General features: G+C 50.1%; 1 protein-coding gene and 1 non-coding gene across 2 annotated transcripts; one reads left to right on the plus strand and one right to left on the minus strand.

The window, feature by feature from the left end:
• Positions 1-5,385: 5,385 nt before the first annotated feature.
• TRNAW-CCA (transfer RNA tryptophan (anticodon CCA)) lies at positions 5,386-5,458 on the plus strand. Its single transcript has one exon. It is a non-coding gene; the product is annotated as a tRNA-Trp (tRNA).
• Positions 5,459-9,328: 3,870 nt separating this feature from the next.
• On the minus strand, positions 9,329-12,683 carry EPOP (elongin BC and polycomb repressive complex 2 associated protein). Its single transcript, XM_061391573.1, has 2 exons — positions 10,965-12,683; positions 9,329-10,866 (listed from the first exon to the last, which is right to left on the minus strand). Exon 1 carries the CDS (start codon positions 12,104-12,106, stop codon positions 10,967-10,969), a length of 1,140 nt encoding a protein of 379 aa, XP_061247557.1. The 5' UTR covers positions 12,107-12,683; the 3' UTR covers positions 9,329-10,866; positions 10,965-10,966.
• Between the last annotated feature and the right edge of the window lie 5,512 nt (positions 12,684-18,195).

Here is an 18,195-nt window from a genome sequence, read left to right on the forward strand (position 1 = left end):
TCCAGCGCCTGCTTCTCAGTCCCTATCCTCTTAGCCAAAATAACACCAAAGGAGGCTCATGGCTTCTCGGGCCATGAGATCCAGATCACTCCCAACCTGGGAATGTATCCTCCTCTCTCTAGTCTCCCCTCTTCTCTCCAGGATGCCCACCTTTTAGAACTGTAGGCAGTAATACCTTATTTTCCCACAAGACCCTGTACTTCCATGGGAAGAACCAAAGGTGGCGGACACTTCCCATCGGTTTTCATGGCAATAGACAAGGTCCTGTGACCTGGGTCTGTGGCGATCACAGGAAGTGGGGTAAGGCAGCTGCACTGTGGGGCCTTTAGAATCTTAATCCCTCTCAGCTGTTCCTCTGTTAAATGCCAAATCGCACAGGTAGGAAAATGAAAGTCTCCGTAAATGGTTAGGCTCCATGACACAAATGCGAGAAGTCACTGTTTATTCTGCCTGCTGATGTGATGTCTGTGTGGTGGGCCAAGGGAAGGCTCAGGCCATCAGCCACCTTGCCCATATCCCTCAAATGTCAAAGACTCTGGCTCTTAATTCCCAGAATGCCTCTCCAATTCAAGTCCTGCTATCATCCTGGGCAGCCGTGGGGTTCCTGCAGAACCCCAAAAGTAGGCAGCCTCCTCTGGCCACCCTCCCCTCCTTCCGGCCCTCAGCCTCCCTGCTTCCTCCGTAGCTGCCCTGTGCCCTCTGGGCACCCTCACCCTCTCACACTTCTCCATTTCTACTGAGATCTTGCCCCTACTTGGCCTTCAACCTTGTCCCGTCCATCCCCTGAAGGCATTGCTTCTGGTCCTGCACTTCCTCTGAGCTGGGTCCACCGCCTGCCTGCTGCAATCCTGGACCCCAGCCCCAGAGCCCAAGCTCACTGGAGAAAAAGCACCCTCATGGGAAGTTTGGTGTCTCCACCAATTCCCAGTTTCCAACTGTCTCTGTATTGTTAGCAGATCCCTTCTCTCAACTTTACTTTTTCTGATCCCTTCAATCCTCCACCCAGCCCTTCCCCACCCCACACTGTACTCCTTAACTTAGTCCTGCTTCTCAGAGAAAATGGAAGCTCTCCAGAAAGCACTCCCTCCCTCTCCCACAGCTGCCAACATGCCTTGAATGTACACGTGTATGTTCATGTACACACACACACACACACACACACACGTGTTTGAGAACCCTCATTTCTTGCCCTGTCACCAAGTTCTGGGTCCCAGCTCCTCCCCGTCAGCAGAGGCCCCACTCCCTCACTCATTGTTTTTCCAGCATCTTTAACCCTACCCTCTCCCCCAGCTCCACTGTAATCATGCTTGATCCTGAGTCCCCTTTTAGATCCTTTCCCATCTCTTTCCTTCACATCCAGCTTCCTCCAAAGAGATGTCTAAACTTGCTGAATCTACTTTTTTACTGCCTGTTTCATTCATCCGTCCCCTAGCCCGCCCCCCAGGGCTACACTGGAAGGGGCCACGAGAGTCATCAGTCACTTCCTGGTTGCCAAAGCTGGTGGATGTTCTTCATCCCTTATTTTAGCTGATCCTTGTGTGGCTTCCCCTGTGGCTCAGCAGTAAAGAATCTGCCTGCAATGCAGGAGCCACAGGAGATGCAAGTTCAATCCCTGGGTCAAGAAGATCCCCCGGAGGAGGACGTGGCAACCCACTCCAGTATTCTTGCCTGGAGAATCCCATGGGCAGAGGAACTTAGCAGGCTAGTCACAAAGTGGTGGATGCAGAGTTGGACATGATTGAAGCGATGGAGCACACACGCACAGGCAGCATTCAGCACGGTTTCCCACTTTTTCTTTCCTGATGCACTTTCCCCTTGGTTCTCTTATTAGATAGGATAAGTTATATTGTATTCGTTAGGCTTTCTATTTTTTCTGTTGTACTAGTTAGGTTGAAAAGTGAGAAAAGAAAAAGTTAAAACTTTAGTCGCTCAGTGATGTCTGACTCTTTGCAACTCTGTGGACTGTAGCCCATCAGGCTCCTCTGTCCATGGAATTCTCCAGACAAGAATACTGGAGTGGGTAGCCATTCCCTTCTCCAGGGGACATTCCTGACCTAGGGATCGAACCGGGGTCTCTTGCGTTGTCAGGCGGATTCTTTACTGGCTGAGCCACCAGAGACAGAAAGAAACCTTACTTTCTTTGAGCTGCTGTCTCTTTTGGGTCACTTTGTTATAGGAGTTTAGCCTAACTAATACAACTTAAATAGGCTAATACAATTTAGCCTAACCCAGCTAATGTAACTAGTTAGCCTAATAAAAAATGTTAGGCTCACTCACATCTGAGTGAATATTCCAGGTCAGTGAGGAACTCCCCTCACACAGTCATTTGGAGCTGTAGGTTCTTTCTGTGGTGTTGCTGCACTGCCCCCTAGGGCTTACCAGTGACTCAAGACCAAAGCTGGGTGACCGCCCTGTGGGGCTCCAGCCTCAGGAAGGAGAAAGGGAATGTAGGGAGGACATACCTCGAGTCTTACAGTCCAGGCAGAGAAGGGCTCACACTGCCTCCCTTGGCCTCCCACTGCGGGGGTGAAATCACACGGCCAGGCTTGGCAGAGGGGAACTGGGAAGCAAGTCCACCTGAGCAGCCTCCAGGCGCAGACTTCGGTGGATGACCAGCAGGGGTCGCCAAAGCTTCCGTGGCGCCCCTCCCAATCCTTTCTGTCATCTTAGTTAACGTCCCTCAGGGTTCTATTCTTGGATCTTTCCCACTGGACACACATTCCCTGATCATTCCTGTTCAGACATACACTGATGACTCCAAATACTTCCATCCCCAGCCCAAACCTCTCTCTTGAACAGCAGACCCACCTGGGCACCAGGGCCAAAAGTTGAGATTCAAGCTAGCCTTCTCCCGCCTTCACCCCACACTTCACCCATCACCAAGGCCTACAATTCTGCTTTATAAAGGCCTCTCCTCTCCTTCTCCCCACAAACTCCCTCGTTCTCTCTCACAGGCTCCAAACTCATCTCCCTGCCTCTGCCCACTTCACACCATTCTCCAGTGCCACGTGAGGCTCCCAGTCCTGAGCCCTCTTCTCTTCCCACTTATTAGTCTTTCCCCGAGCCCCCATTCAGCCTCCCAACCTCCATTCCCAAGGACACCCAAGTGACTCACATGAGTGCATCTCTGGCCCTGCCTGCTTCTCTGACCGTCAGACCCATCTAGCCACTTGTATGGCTCAAAGGCACCTTGGACTCTACATGCCCAAACCCGAGCTCAGGAGGTTTCCCTCTGCTCTCACCCAGCACAGCGTTTCCTGTCTCATTGCCAACCCAGCATCTAAAGCCACAGTCCCAGGACTTGCTCTTGTCACCTCCCTCTCCCTCATCCCCCGGGTCTAACCCTCACTACATCCAGTCAGTTGTACCCGCATCCACTTCACTCCACATCTACATCCCCCCACATCCATCCTCCCAAGGCTGGCCACCATTATCTCTTGCCTGGACTCTGACAGTGGCCTCCTCACCAGCCTTCCTACACCTGCCTTTGTCTCCCTTTGTCCCCACCAATGCCACAGTGATCCTCTCCAAACACCATAAATCTGATTGTCACAGCCCTACTTAAAACCCATCTCTTATCTTCCTGGTGTTGACAGAACAGGCCAGGATCCTTACCTTGGCCTCCAAGACCATACCTGCCTCTGCCCAGCCTCTCCCCTGACTCAGCCCTGGCTATACCTGGCTCTTTAATGACCCTTGCTCCCCACTCCAGCCCCAGGACAATTACCCATTCTGTTCCCTCTGCCTGGAACACTCTTCCTTCCTTCTCCTTGTTGTTAACCTCTAGCCATCATTCGAAGCTCATCTCAAGCTTCATTTCCCCCAGAGAAGCCTCTTCTGTCTCCCTGACCAGGGCAAGCCCTCCTGGCACAGCCTCTTATACTAATCTCCTTCACACTTGTCTCAGCTGCATGATTATTGATGATTGGTCTTTTTCACACACACACACACAAACACACACAAACAAGAAGGTCAGGACCCTACCATTCTGCTCACCACTGCCCTCATTGCTTGTCACACGAGCCCTGTGTTCCAGGCAATATGATCTGTTCAAGAGGCCCACTCACTCAAGCCACGAATTCCTCCCTACCCTTCATGCCTCCACTCACATAACCTCCTCCTCTGGCAAGTCCTCCCTGAGTGCTCCATTGTCCCCTCAGCCACATGGGTCTCCATCTCCATGCTAGTCATGCTGTCCTATGACTGTTGATGCACTCATCTCTCTCCCTTCCTAAGCTGTGAGCTTTGGGGAGAAAAATATGGGAGTTTCGTCATTTCTTATCTCTAGTTCATAGCCCATTGTCCAGGACAGTTAATGCCTGAGTAAATGTTAGCTCTCTTCACTGTCTCTCCCAATTCATTTAAAACTGTGCTGCACAGCTTGATGCATGAAGCTAAAAACTGGAAATGACCCAAACATCTATCAACAGAATACATCAATTGTAGAATATTCATACAATGAAACCCTGCTGCACGGCAATGAAAAGAATAAACCACTGCCACACACAACAGCACTATAAAGCTCACATACATAAGGTTGAACAAAAGAAGCCAGACCCAGAGAGTACCTTCCATTTCTATGGAGGCCAAAAACAGGCAAAATAAATCTCTGGTTAATAGAGGCAGCATGGTGATTATCTCCGGTGATTATTGACTGGCAGAGCTTCCTAGAGGGCTGGAAAATGTTGCTAATCTACACCTGGGTGGTGATCATACAGGTATATCCATGTGTAAATATCAATCAAGCTGGATTTTTTTATGCACTTTGAAGTAGATACCTTGGGGACTTCCCTGCAGGGGCAGTGGTTAAGAATCCGCTTGACAGTTCAGGGGAAATGGATTCGATCCCTGGTTCAAGGAAGATCCTACATGTGCAACCCACGTGCCGCAACTAGTGAAGCCAGCCCACATGTTCTAGAGCCACTACAATAAGAAGCCTGAGCAACTAGAGGGTAGCTGCGAAGACCCAGCAGCAATGAGACCCAACACAGCCAGAAAATTTTAAAAAATTTTAAAAGTAGATAACTTTATCTCTATTTTTTAAGTACTATCATTTTGCACAAAAATATGAATAACAGCCCTCCTGTGTCTGACAGTCACTTCCTGCTACAGTTTCTTCTGATGAAGCCCAGAGAGTGTAATCCACTCAGGTAGAGTCGCCCAGCACGTCCATGGAGAGCCCACATCCTAAAGAGGGGACTATGTGTCCTGCTTTTCCCGTGCAACAAAAAGCTCCATGGGGTCGGCTGTGTGTCTTTGTGTTTCTGGCACAGAGCTCAATGGTCTCCAAATGGTGGGGGACCACCCTGAGTCTGTAACTGGTTGCTACTGGGGTGTTGAAACATAGCAGCAGGGTAGTCATTAAGAGCACCAACTCTAGGGACTTCCCTGGTAGTCCAGTGGCTAAGACACTCTGCTCCCAGTGCAGGGGGCCCAGGTTCGATCCCTGGTCAGGGAGCGAGATCCCACACGCTGCAACTAAAGAGTTCACATGCCACAACTAAAAAGATTTCACATTCTCAAGACCCTGCACGCCTCAAGGAAAACTGAAGATCCCATGTGCTGCAACCTGGCACAGCCAAATAAATAAATAAATTTTTAAAAGAGCACAAACTCTAAGGGCACAATTCTGTAGCTGTGTGGGCTCAATCTCTCTGTACCTCAGTTTCTTCATCTGCAAAATGGGGATTATAATAGTACCTACCTCATTGTGTTCTGAGGATTAGATGAGTGACTAAGTATAAAACCCTTAGAACAGTACCTGTACGTGTTTGCTATGATAACCTCTATTCAGAAAAACCCAAGCAGACAGTTCAGAGTGAAACTCTGCTTCTGCACTCGCTGTGCCACCTCAGGCAAGTTGATTAATCTTCCTGAGCCTCCATTTCCTTATCTATTAATCAGAGATAATAATATCTATCTATTGTTATAAAAGCAAAATAATGCCTGCAAATCCCCTGGCTAAGTACCTGTGTGCAGAGGCCAAGTCTTCCACATCTCTCTCCCCAAGCCCCAGCACGGGGAGGTGTTCAATTGCTTGGAAGAAGGAGCCCTTCCCCACCCAGCCTTCGCCTGCGTCCGTCCTCCTTCTCACGCTAGCAGACAGCAGCATCTAGTGGACATTTCTGGAATTGCAGGCTTCCCAACTTCCACTGGCCATATGCACTTTGCATTGGACAAGAATGCGTTAGGTGCCTGCGGTGTACAGGACCTAAATAAAATGAAGCAAGATACAAGGGATAACTGTAGAGGGTGCAAGAAAAATCACAGTTAGAACCTTATCAATACCCTAATATTCTATCTTAAAATTCGTAGGGGGATTTGGCATACTGAACAGTGTCTTGTTGGGAAGTTTTTACTCGCAGGAGTGGTTTCCAAGTGGCCGCCATTTCATGTCAATGACTCTCAGTGAAGGTCAAAGCAATGAAATGAAAGGTGATTCCCTTAGAGAAGCCCGACTAGCTTCTGGCTGTCCGTGGAGAGGAAAAGCGGGAGTGTTTGGCTCTAAAGCCCATGTTCTTCCACCACACTTTACTATCTCTCCCCAGACATAAAAGAATGAAGAAGGTTTAGCAGTGGCACAGATCACATCCAACTCGACGAATCAAGGAACACTGCATGGAGGAGATGGCATCGTACATGGGAAATGAAGATAGAGAAAGAGTGGGTGGCTGGGGAAGGAAGGGCATGCTGGTGTGATGGACCACACGGTGTATAAAATAAAGTAACGGGGATAGGCTGGACAGGGAGTTAGAGCCAAATCAGACAGAATAGACAGGCCAAGGAGGCTGCATTTAATAAAATCAGGGGAGCCACTGAGTAAGAAGGTAACATGATCCGAGGGTATCAGAGAAGAACCAGAGATTCAGAAACTAGTTTGGTGGGCAAGAGTCCAGACCAGACTCGTGGGAGCCGCACCATGAGGGACAGAATAAGAGATACACATCCTAAGGAGTGGACCATGTGTCCTACTTTTCCTGTGCAACTAAAAGCTCTTTTTGATGGCTCTGTGGCGTGGCTAGAAGCAGGGGGAGGCTTGGAAATTTATAAAAGTGGGTCAAATGGGAGAAGTCAGGGAAGAATTCACAGTGCTGAGATGATAAGGAGAGCTGTAACCAGAAGTGGACTTGACCTGGGGACTGATGTGAGCAGGGAGTGGAGACAATGAGCTCCGTGAGTGAGAGTTGCCAGCGTCCATGCGGAGACACGGCACCAAAGTTCAGGAGAGGGGCTGGACTGGAGGGAAGGGGCAGGTACAGTCATTGGGAGTCACTTACTTGTGCCTGTGCCAGCGAAAGACTTGGGAGAAGACAAAAAGTCATGTGGGGAGACATGGGGACAGAGGGCAGATGTCACAGGTCTGTCTCGTATTAAAGCTTCCTGGGGACAGAGGAATATGAAGCAGCCAGGAAGACAGAAGGAACTTTGGAGAAAGTCAGGAGACCCTGGCGCACGTCCAGCAGCACCACAGGTCATGGAGTGATTCAGGGGCCAGGGCAGCTGAGAGGCAACCGTTGGATGTGTGATTGGGGGTTGTCATGGGTGACCCTGCAAAGAGCAGTTTCAGGGGCAGGAATCAAGCTGCAAAGATTTAAGAGGCAAGAGGTAGAGTGTGGGGCAGCGGGAGGCTCTCAGAAGGAGGGAGGTGATGATGAGCAGAGCTGGATTAAGGGGAAGGCAGGCAAGGTGCCTTGGAAAGAAAACTGAAAGAAGCGCCCCCTCTCAGGGTCATGCAGGTGGCCCGGGGGCAGACACTGGGTCCTAAAGCTGTTCAGACGTAGAGACCCTCTAGGACTAAAGGACCTGAGATAACCCAGGAAGGGAACTTAGAGACCCAGGCAGAAGTCAAGACCCTTCAACCTCCACATCCAGGCAAAAACAAGGGTGGCCCGTAGTAGAGCTGGGGGAGGGGAAGGACGGAAAGAGGGGAGGGAGCGGGGGCTGGAGACATTGAGAGAGACCCGGAGTGAGAGTGGTGGAAATCAGGGAGGGAGGGAGAGCTTCCTCAGGGCCTTCCTGGGGACAGTCCGCCCACCCCGCCTCTGTTAGTAGAAGGGAGAGTCCTGGCATCCTTGTTTCAACCTGAGGAAAGCAAGGGCTCCAGTTCAGGGAGGCTCGTGGCCCCAGCTCTAGTGGGGCTGTGCCCCACACCAACCCAGCACACGCTTCCTTTATCCGGGAAGTCTGAGCAAGTTTCTCCATCCTGGGATTTAAGTTTCTGTAGTGGGCTGAATGGAGGCGCTGAAAAAGCTAAGTCCCCGACGGAACTCCACTGCCCCCAGAATCTGTGAGTGTGACCTTATTTGGAGAAAGGGTCTGTGCAGAGGTAATTAAATTAAGGTCGTCAAGAAGAGATCATCTGGATTATCCAGGTGGGCCCTAAATCCCATGACAAGTGTTCTTACAAGCGACAGAAGTGGGGAAGGCCGTGTGAAGACGGAAGCAGAGATTGGAGGAAGGCAGCCATAAGCCAAGGAACGCCTGGAGCCTGGAGCCACCCAAAGCTGGAGGAGGCCAAGGGTTCTCCCGTAGAGCCTCCAAAGGGAGCACAGCCCGCAATCGCCTTGATTTCGGACTTGTAGCCTCCAAAACTGTGAGAGAATACAGTTCTGCTGTTTCAAGCGCCCCAGGGTTTTGGCAGTTTGTTGCCGCAGCCCAGGGAAAGTTAACATAGTTCCCTACTCTCTAAACTGACTAGAAAGATTCTAGGGGTACTTCTGAGAGTCTCCATTCTGCAAGGAGTTCCAGGTCTGGACAAAGGTGTGTTTTTTAACTCACTGCCCAGCCCCCTTCCAGGGTGAAGATTAATATTTTGACTTGGAGGAGGAGGAAAACCAAAGGAACAGCATTCTCGCCCACTCCTCAAAGAAGAGTCCCCAAAGAGTATTTCGTGACCCACTGCTCCTCTCCTTTGCCCAGAGCTCACACATCCCACCCAGGCTGGTCGAGAGGGCCAAAACTGACCCGATGAAAAGCGAGGAGCCCTTTAAAAACTGGAGTCTGCCTTTCTCAATTTCTCCTTGCAAACCTTGCGCACACCCCCACCCCCGCTTCACAGCGACTCTCTCCCCATCCCTCACATCTGCCTTCTTCCTCGGCCTTCCCCATTCTTGGGGGGCAAGATAAGATGGATACCCCTGAAGCACAGGCATGGAAGGCACTCCCCCACCCTCCTCCCTCCTCCCCACAACACAGCTGGAGGGGGAGGGGAGGTCAGCAGGGTTCATAAAGGCCAGATGTTGAGGAGAAAGAGAGCACTGCCCAACCCACACCCACCCACCCCACCCCCACTCCCACCCCCAGCAAAAGAAAAATGAAAAGAGACAGCTTTTAAAACAAACAAAACTTTTGTGGTCCAAAACAGTGTTTTGTTTTGTTTTTTTCAAGAATCTGCTCTATGCAAACATTAACAACTTTTTACAAAGCATTTTCACAGAAAAGGAGACAAGTCCTTCCCCAGTATCATATATGGGAATTGTTCCTCCCTCCTCCCTTCTTGGGGGAAAAGGGGAAAAAAACAATATTCACTAGTGTGGGCAGAAGGGTCACTGGATCCCTCACTATTGGGCAGATCGGCAACCCCCAGGTTCCCCTCAAACCTAAACTTGGAATTTCCCTAAGAGCTAAACTTCCCAGACCTCACCTGGGTGGAGAAAGTAAGTCCACTCCCCTCTGACTCCCTCCCCTCCCCCAGGAAAACAGAACTTCTGACCTCAAAACTAATCCCCGGCCCTGCCTCTTTCGGATCCATCAGGTCCCTGACAACTCCCGAAATGCCTGAAGTTGGGTGGGGGGAGAATGCTAAGGTTCCTCAGCCCAGTTCCCATCCAGACTCAAACTGAGCCCCTTCAAACACCCCACTGGACCTTGTGGTTAGGCCAAGAGTCCTTTTATCTACCCCTTCCACAAAGAGCAGCTTGTCTTGTTTCTAGCCTTGAAGGAGGCTGAGTTTGGGTATTCAAAGAATGGCCCTAGGCATGCCCTCCACCTCCACGCCCTCCATCCTTAACCGGTGGAGAGGACCTGGAAGGAAGGGCAACTTGTTTGGTCTGATTTATTGATTTCTTCCACCTTCCATTACTTTCCCTGGGATGGTCTCCTTCCCCAGGCAGTTTGTACTTCTGAAGGGTAGAAGGTTCCTCAGCCTTGCTCCTCTTAATTCCAGGATTAAACTAGAGGAGGTGGCAGACTCATGGCAGGGGTGGGGGTGGGTGGGGTGGGGGTGTCCTCTTTTACCCATCAGATCTTATAACCTGAAAGCAAATGGAATACTGAAAGAAACTCCAAAACTGGACAAAGGGGAAAGACTGGTGGCTGAGAATGAAGACCTCGGTAACAAGGGGTCACTTGACTGGGGGGACCCTAGGGAAAGAACTGGGAGAGGGTGATCTTACCCTTGCCTAAGCTGCTCGGGTCCCCATGAAGGCTACAGTGGTGCTTGGAGGCTAGGGAAGGCCTGAGGGGAGTGAAGGGTTAAAGGCCTGGATGGTGGGGGTAGAGGATGCCCCCAGGGAGCTGCCAATCACCTCCCCACCCCCACCACAGCCCCCACCCATCCCCAGGCTCGCCCACAGAAACAACCGGTTTGTCCATCACCAAGGTCTCTCTCCCTCTTTTTTTTTTCCTCCTCTTTGAGTTGTAGCCTCCTCGACTCCCCCTGGGGTGAAGGCCCTGCCCCCAGAGATCCGAGATGCAAGAGGGGAGGGATTGGAATCTACGTCTTTAAGCCTTTTTCGGTTAAGCCTTCTCCCGACTCCAGGCCTTGGTTCTTCTCCAAAGGATGAGGGGGAGGGGGTGTCACTGCAACCAGTTAGGTGCTTGAAGATCACTGTCATTTGAGGTCCTTCTGACCACAGCCCATAAAACCTAGAGAGGACAGGCAAAGGTGAGAAATGAGGCTCTATTCTCGAGCCCGCAGTCTGGCGATGGCCCCCACTTTTCCCCCTTGGCAGAAGAGGTCTCACGCTCAGGGCTGCTCCAAGTTGATTCCCCAGAATTTGAGGCCGGGGGGCTCAGGGACAGCGGGACCCCCTATCTGCCACCTCCACAGCGGGTGGGCAGGCGGGGGCTTAGCGTCTCCCTGGAGGCGAAGCGAGGATGCCGGCCCTAAGTCTCCGTCTTCCCCCAGCACCAGGGCCGGGGGACAGGGGAAGCAGTCGAGGAGATTGAAGGTGCTCGTGGTGGGGAGCGTCGGGGTAGGTCGGCGGGGCTGCGCGCTGCGCTGGGGGGGCGCCGGCCGCCGGCGTTTCTTGGCCGCTCCTCGGGCGGGCCCTTTAGCTGGGGGCCGCTCGGGCCCCCGGCGCAAACTCGGAGTGTCGAGGGCAAAACCCTTCGCGTAACACCACAGTTTCGAGCGGCGGATCAGACGATTGAAATGTTCATGGCGGAGATCGCCGGGCGCGGCCGGAGCTTCGCTGGCCGTCGAGGGGCTGGAGGCCGGTGCCTCGGGGGCGACCTTCGGAGGGTTTCCATCTACTGCGGCCGTCTGGTTCGGCGGGGGCGGTTCCGGCGCGGCCCCAGGCCCCATGGGCTCAGAGGAGAGGCCCGCAGGTGGCGGCGGAGGCCGAGAACCTGGCTCCTGATGCGGGCTAGCGGCGGGGCCAGGCTGAGAGTCGAGAGCCAGGGCTGGCCTAGGCGGAGCCGAGACGGAGCTGGTCGGAGATTCCCGAGGGCGCCGGGGCGCCGGGCAGTGGCCGGGAGGTACGCCGGAGCGAGCGCTGAAGTGCGGGAAACTGCCTCCGCCCTCTTCCTCCTCGCCGCGGCCCCGGCACACTGCGGCGTCGGCATCCTGGCGGGCCGGGGCGTTGGGATCGCTGGACCGCCCGGCCTGTCCCGCGAGGTGCTTCAGGCCATCCGGGGCCCTGCCGCCGGTGCACAGCGGGGCGCAAGGGCCCAGCAGCACCGGAGCCCGCGGCGCCAGCTCCCCAGGCCCCAGGCCCAGAGAGGACGCCCGGGGTTTGGCAAGGGCGCAGAAGGCAAGGGCACGCAGGCACAGAGGAGAGAACTCCTGGGTCCCCCGACGCGGCTTCCGGGGTGTGGGGGAGCAGGGTGACCCTCGCGGGGACCCCGGCACTGCGAGGCGGGGAGCGGGGCACAGAGTCTCCATGGAACTTTCCGGGGGGGTGCCCACTGAGGGGGCCCTGGTCCCAGCGGCGGGATGCCCTGACTGCCCGAAGAGCCCACGGGCGAGGGGAACATCGCCCCCCCTCGACGGGGAGGTCTCTGCTCGCTAGCGCCCCCGGCCCGCACCCGTGGGCCACGGAGCTCCGGGTCCCTCTTCGATCTCGTCACGCGGCCCTCTCGGCGGCCGGACTCCTGGGTCCCTGTGAGTCCCGGCGCGGTCGGCCGCCCTTCCTGCCGCCGCGAGCCCTGTGCAGCCTCGGCGGGAGCCCCTCTTGAGTTGCCCGGAGCGCAGAGGCTGGGGAAACAAAGCGGCCGGCGGCCGCAGGAGGCGGGAAGGACCCCGGGCCCGGCACCCGGTGCCGGGGCCCAGGCGGCGGGGAGGGCGCCTTCCGCCCGCTCGGCTTCTTTCTTCCCCGCTGGCTCCCGGAGACCGCGTTATAGAGAACTGCCCCCTCGCTGCCCCAATACCAGCGCCGGGGCCGCGAGCCCGCCGCTGATTGGGCGGCACTGCTTGTGACGTTGGCCAGGACCCCACCCCTCCCGCGGCACCGCCCCCATCCCCATTCTGCACACAGACACACACACGTGGACCCGGCGCGGCGGCGGCTGGGAGGGAGGGAAGGAGGGTGAGTGCGCGGGTGGGATATCGATGGGCTAAATGCGCCGCTGCACGTGGCGCAGTGGCGTCCCAGTGTTTAGTAGCCGCCAAAGCACTTCATTTTTCCCCTCAGCAGTCATGGTTTTCGCATCCGTAAAATGGGAATGTTCACATCTACCCCTTTGGGGCTGCGTGAGTCAAACAGAGGTGAATCTCAAAGCGAAGTTAAAAGAAAAGATGAAAAGAGGTTGTTTAGCAGCTTTGCACAGCAAGGACTCCTGTGGGCAGAGAACATTCCCTACCTCTCTGTTTCGGTCGCCTAGAACAGTGCCTGGTACACAGAGGGCTCAAAAAACGTTGAATGAATAGTTAGGAATTCAGTGAGTGTGTGTGCAAGATGAAAAAAGGAAGAATTAAATTTGAAGAGGAGGAGTATCATTACACCCACGAAAGATGATAAATAGACTTTCTCAGTACCTGTTTCCATTTCTCACTTAACTTATAACCGGCCCCTTGAGCAAATTCTGAGGGGCTGGCTCTGCCGTACCCCCTCAAATCCCAAGATTATGCCCTGTGAGGCTTGAACTGCCAAAATAGGTTGAGGGGACCCTAGGAGGAGATACATAGACCCTCACTCTTATCTCCCCTAGGGAGAGTAAAGCAAAGAAAGTGAATTCCATTAAAAACCTGGTTAAGGGAGGACCATGTACCCGCAGCACATTCCATCCTCTTACCCTTGTTTCGTGTTAGAGCTCACTAATATATGAAAATCTGTGAATGTATTTCTCTTTATTATCTGCCTCTTCCATTAGTCTGGAAATGAGCTGATGAGAAGTTTGTCTTGATCACTTCTGCAACCTCAGTGCTTTAAACAGTGCCCAGACTTAATAGGTGCTCAATAAATATTTGTAAGTGAATGAATGAATCCTTGGAATATTCCTCTCTTGATAAAAATAGGGTCATTGGACTGCTTCCTATCCCCAGAAATATTGAGAGACTGATACGATGACATGGAATAAGGGTATGTTTGTGTGGGGGTGATGGGTGGTCAGAGAGAGAAATATCTTACTCCCCGGCAAGGGTAAGAGAGGGTTTCTGTAAGGAAACAAATAATGCAGCTTGTATCCTGGTCCTTCTGGTGATGACAACAGAAGTACTGTTTCCCTGACATGTCATCCCATAACATTTGGGCAGAAAGGGATCAGAAAGCTCTGCCTCCCTTACAACCCTTTTGCAGAAGCTGGAGGTGAAGATCCCAAGGTAAGGCTAGCATTTGAGGAACAAGGGGCCGTGATGTTCATTGCTCGAAGCACTCACCCCTTAGCATCTTCTATAGAAGAAGTCTGTGGGGAAGTTGTCATGAGGGAGGATCCTGGGATCCTGACAGGTTTGGAGGAAAGTTCTGGAAGGATGATGATCTTCACAGTTGTCTCTTTTGGTGGACAGTGCTGAAAACTTTTACCCTGGAGACTGCAATACCAAATTTGTTTGCTTATGGAGGAGGGGGCATGTGCTTCAATCTGACCCTACTCCATACTCTGCAGCTAAGATGCCAGGGGAGTGGGCTTGGGTCCCACCAGTGGGCTTGAGTTTCCTACCTCTGGGAAGGCTTGGACCAGGGGTGCCAGCTGTGCGACCCTGGGCAGGTTACCTGGGCACTCTGAGTCTCAACGTGTCCCTATCAGTGAAAAGACACAACAGTAACTTCCTCACAAACCTTATCAGGAGTGGAAATGATGTGTGGGCTGACCCAGCTGTTGCAATTCCTGTTGCCTACGGTAGAGGACACTCGACCCCGTCCTCAGCCTGGATGAGAAGACCAGTTTCTTCAAAAACCTATCCTCCTTCCCAGAGGCTGGATATAGGACCCCGTTTGACTTCTTAGGAATAAGGGATAGGAAGGGCCCCCCAAGACCCGGATGCCAGGCTTCCCTTTCTGTGGCTCATCTGAGTCTCATCCAAAGGCCTGTGTTCAAGGATTTGGGAGTGGGGGACCTGCCCACTTTCCCCAGAGGAAGGTACAGTGGGGAATAGTAATTTCTATAGTACTGATGTCATTCCAATCTCTGTCCTAAGAACTTTATGTTAATCCCCATAATAATTCTATGAGGTACTGAAGTTCCAATACTTTGGCCACCTGATGTGAAAAGTTGACTCATTGGAAAAGACCCTGATGCTGGGAAAGATTGAGGGCAGGAGGAGATGGATGCAACAGAAGATGAGATGGTTGGATGGCATCACTGACTCAATGCACATGAGTTTGAGCAAATTCCAGGAGATAGTGAAGGACAGGGAAGCCTGGCGTGCTGCAGTTTATGGGGTTAGAAGGAGTCAGACATGACTTATCGACTAAACAACAACTTTTTTTCATTGAGTAATAGTTGATGTACAGTGTTGTGTTAGTTCTAGTGTACAGCAAAGTGATTCAGTTATACATACATGTACATACTCTTTTCCATTATGGTTTGTTACAGGATATTGAATATAGTTCCCTGTGCTATACTGTAGGACCTTGTTGTTTATCTACTTTATATACAGTAGTTTGTATCTGCTAATCCCATACTCCTAATTTATCCCTCCCCACCTCCTTTCCCCTTTAGTAACCATAAGTTTGTTTTCTTTTTTTTTTATAAGTTTGTTTTCTATGTCTAAAATCTGTTTCTGTTTTGTAAATAAGTTCATTTGTGACATATTTTAGATTCCACATGTATGTGATATCATATGGTATTCGTCTTTCTCTTTCTGACTTGCTTCAATTTGTATGATGATTTCTAGGTCCTCCATGTTGCTGCAAATGGCATTATTTCATTCTTTTTTATGGCTGAGTAGTATTCCATTGTGTATATATACCACATCTTTCTTTATCCATTCATCTGCTGATGGACATTTAAGTTGCTTCCCTGTTCTGGCTATTGTAAATAGTGCTGCTGTGAACACTGGAGTGCATGTATCTTTCCAAATTATAGTTTTCTCTGGATATATGCCCAGGAATGGGATTGCTGAACCATATGGCAATGCTATTTTTAGTTTTTAAGGAATCTCCCTACTTTTTTCCATAGTGCCTGCACCAGTTTACATCTTCACCAGCAGTGTAGGAGGGTTCCCTTTGCTCCACATCCTTTCCAGTGTTTGTTTATTTGTAGACTTTTTAATGATGGCCATTCTGACTGGTGTGAGATACTACACATGAGGTAGATACTTTTAATTTTAAAAAATTTACTTACTATCCAGAACCCACTTTAAGTGTCCAAGTCAATGATTTTCAGTAAATTTACAGTTATACAACCATCACAACAATTCAATTTTACATTCCCTAATTTCAAAAATAATATATGTGAATATGTATAACTGAATCACAGGAAAAAAAGAATTCTGCTTTTTTGAAATTTAGTAATGTTTATCTTTTTCCAGCTTTTCTAAATGTCCTATGGAAATCTAATAACAATGTGTGAGATGCAAGAGTTTAAAAATTATTAATAAAATAAATATAAATATATTATATTAAATTATTAATGACATCATTCAAGATGCTCCTATTCTTTTTTTCTGCACTTGATAAAATTTTCTCAGAAAAATGTTAATGTCTCACTATGATTTTATATTTTTTTCTTTTCCCTTATAAAAAAATTTACATTTCCTGAGAGATCCCTCATCCGCTCTTGCAGTACCTCCCTGTTCCCACCCCAGGGAACTACTTTCTGCCTCTATAGATCTGCATTTTCTGGACATTTCATAGAAATGCAAAGGCCCTAAGTGGTCTTTGGCATCTGACTTCTTTTACAAAAAGATACTGTTGTGAGGTTAATATATGTTGTAGCATATATTAGTAGTCTGTTCCTATTTATTGCTGAAATATCCTTTTTATTGCTGAAGTATGGATATACCCCATTTTGTTGATCCAAACACATTTGGCTTGTTTCTACTTTTTTATTATTATAAATAGTTTTATGAATTTTGGCATACAAGTCTTTTTTTCAAATATTTATTATTTATTTGTCTGCGCCAGATCTTAGTTGCAGCACGCCGACTCTCTGTTGTGGCAGGTGTGAGCTGGTTCCATGACCAGCGATCGAACCCAGGCCCCCCGCACTGGGAGTATGGAAGTCCCTGGTGTACACGTCTTTGTGCAGACATGTTTTCATGTCTCTTGTAAATAATAAAGAGTAGGATTGCAAGGTCCTAGGGTAAATTTATGTTTAACTTTTAAAGAAATCGTCAAAACGTCTATTAATAAGGGACAGAGATTTTAAGTGACTTGCCCGAGTTCAGGCTGCCGACTAATGTCAGAGTCATCTGGGTCCCAAGTGGATGCTGATAACAGTCCGTCTGCCTCCAGGTGATGAATGTAAGAGGGAAGCCATTTCTTGTCCCATTACTTAACAGCCACCACCATTTTTATCCATCTTGCTTCTAGAATTCCCTAAGTCAGACTGTGCCAACCAAGAGGGTTGTACCATCCCTTAGACAACATCTATACTTCGCTCTGGAAACTTGCTGAGGTTAATAGCGAAAGTTCTGAAGTCAAATGGGTCTCTTCATATTCCAGACTCCTCATTTTACCAGTGGTGTGACTGGGGGCAAGTTACTTCGCCTCTGTTTGTATTTTTTTATTTATTTGGCTGCACCAGGTCTTAGTTGTGGCACGTGGGAACTAGTTCCCTGACCAGGGATCAAACCTGAGCCCCCTGCACTAAAAGCGTGGAGGCTTAGCCACTGGGCCACCAGGGAAGTCTCAGCTTCTGCTTTAGTTCTTCGTATGTAAAATAGAAATGCATATGTGCTAAGTTGCTTCAGTTGTGTCCAACTCTTGCAACCCTATGGACTGTAGGGTCCAGAGGACCCGCCAGGCTCCTCTGTCTATGGGATTCTCTAGGCAAGAATACTGGAATGGGTTGCCATTCCCTTCTCCAGGGGATCTTCCTGACCCAGGAATTGAACCCCCATCTCCTGAGGCTCCAGCACTGCAGGCAGATTCTTTACCACTGAGCCACCAGGGAAGCCCAAAATAGCATCTTCCTTTATGCAATTTAAAAAATGACTTATTATGGAAACTTTCAAACCCATACAAAAGTTACAGAGGAATATAGTGAACCTCCATGTACCCAACACTCAACTTCAAAACTAATCAACTGATGGCCAGTCTTGTTTCATCCTTATCCTCATCCATTTCTGTCTCTTCTCCCATTTTTCAAAAGCCAACTTCACTGAGGTACAATTTACATATAATAAAATGCACATTTTAGGTGTATAGTTTGAATGAATAGTTTTCACAAATGAATATACCCATAAGCACCACAAGTAAGATAGAGAATATAATTCTATATTATCTTGATGCAAATTCCAGATAGCATATCATTTCATTCTGAAATATTTCAGTACATATTGTTACAAGAAGAGGACTCTTGAAAATAAAATCCCCAATACTATTATCAAATCTAAAAAGAATTAAGTCATCCTTTAACTTTATCAAATAG

This window comes from Bos javanicus, chromosome 19, assembly GCF_032452875.1.
Source record: "Bos javanicus breed banteng chromosome 19, ARS-OSU_banteng_1.0, whole genome shotgun sequence".
In the NCBI taxonomy this organism is placed as follows: Eukaryota; Metazoa; Chordata; class Mammalia; order Artiodactyla; family Bovidae; genus Bos; species Bos javanicus.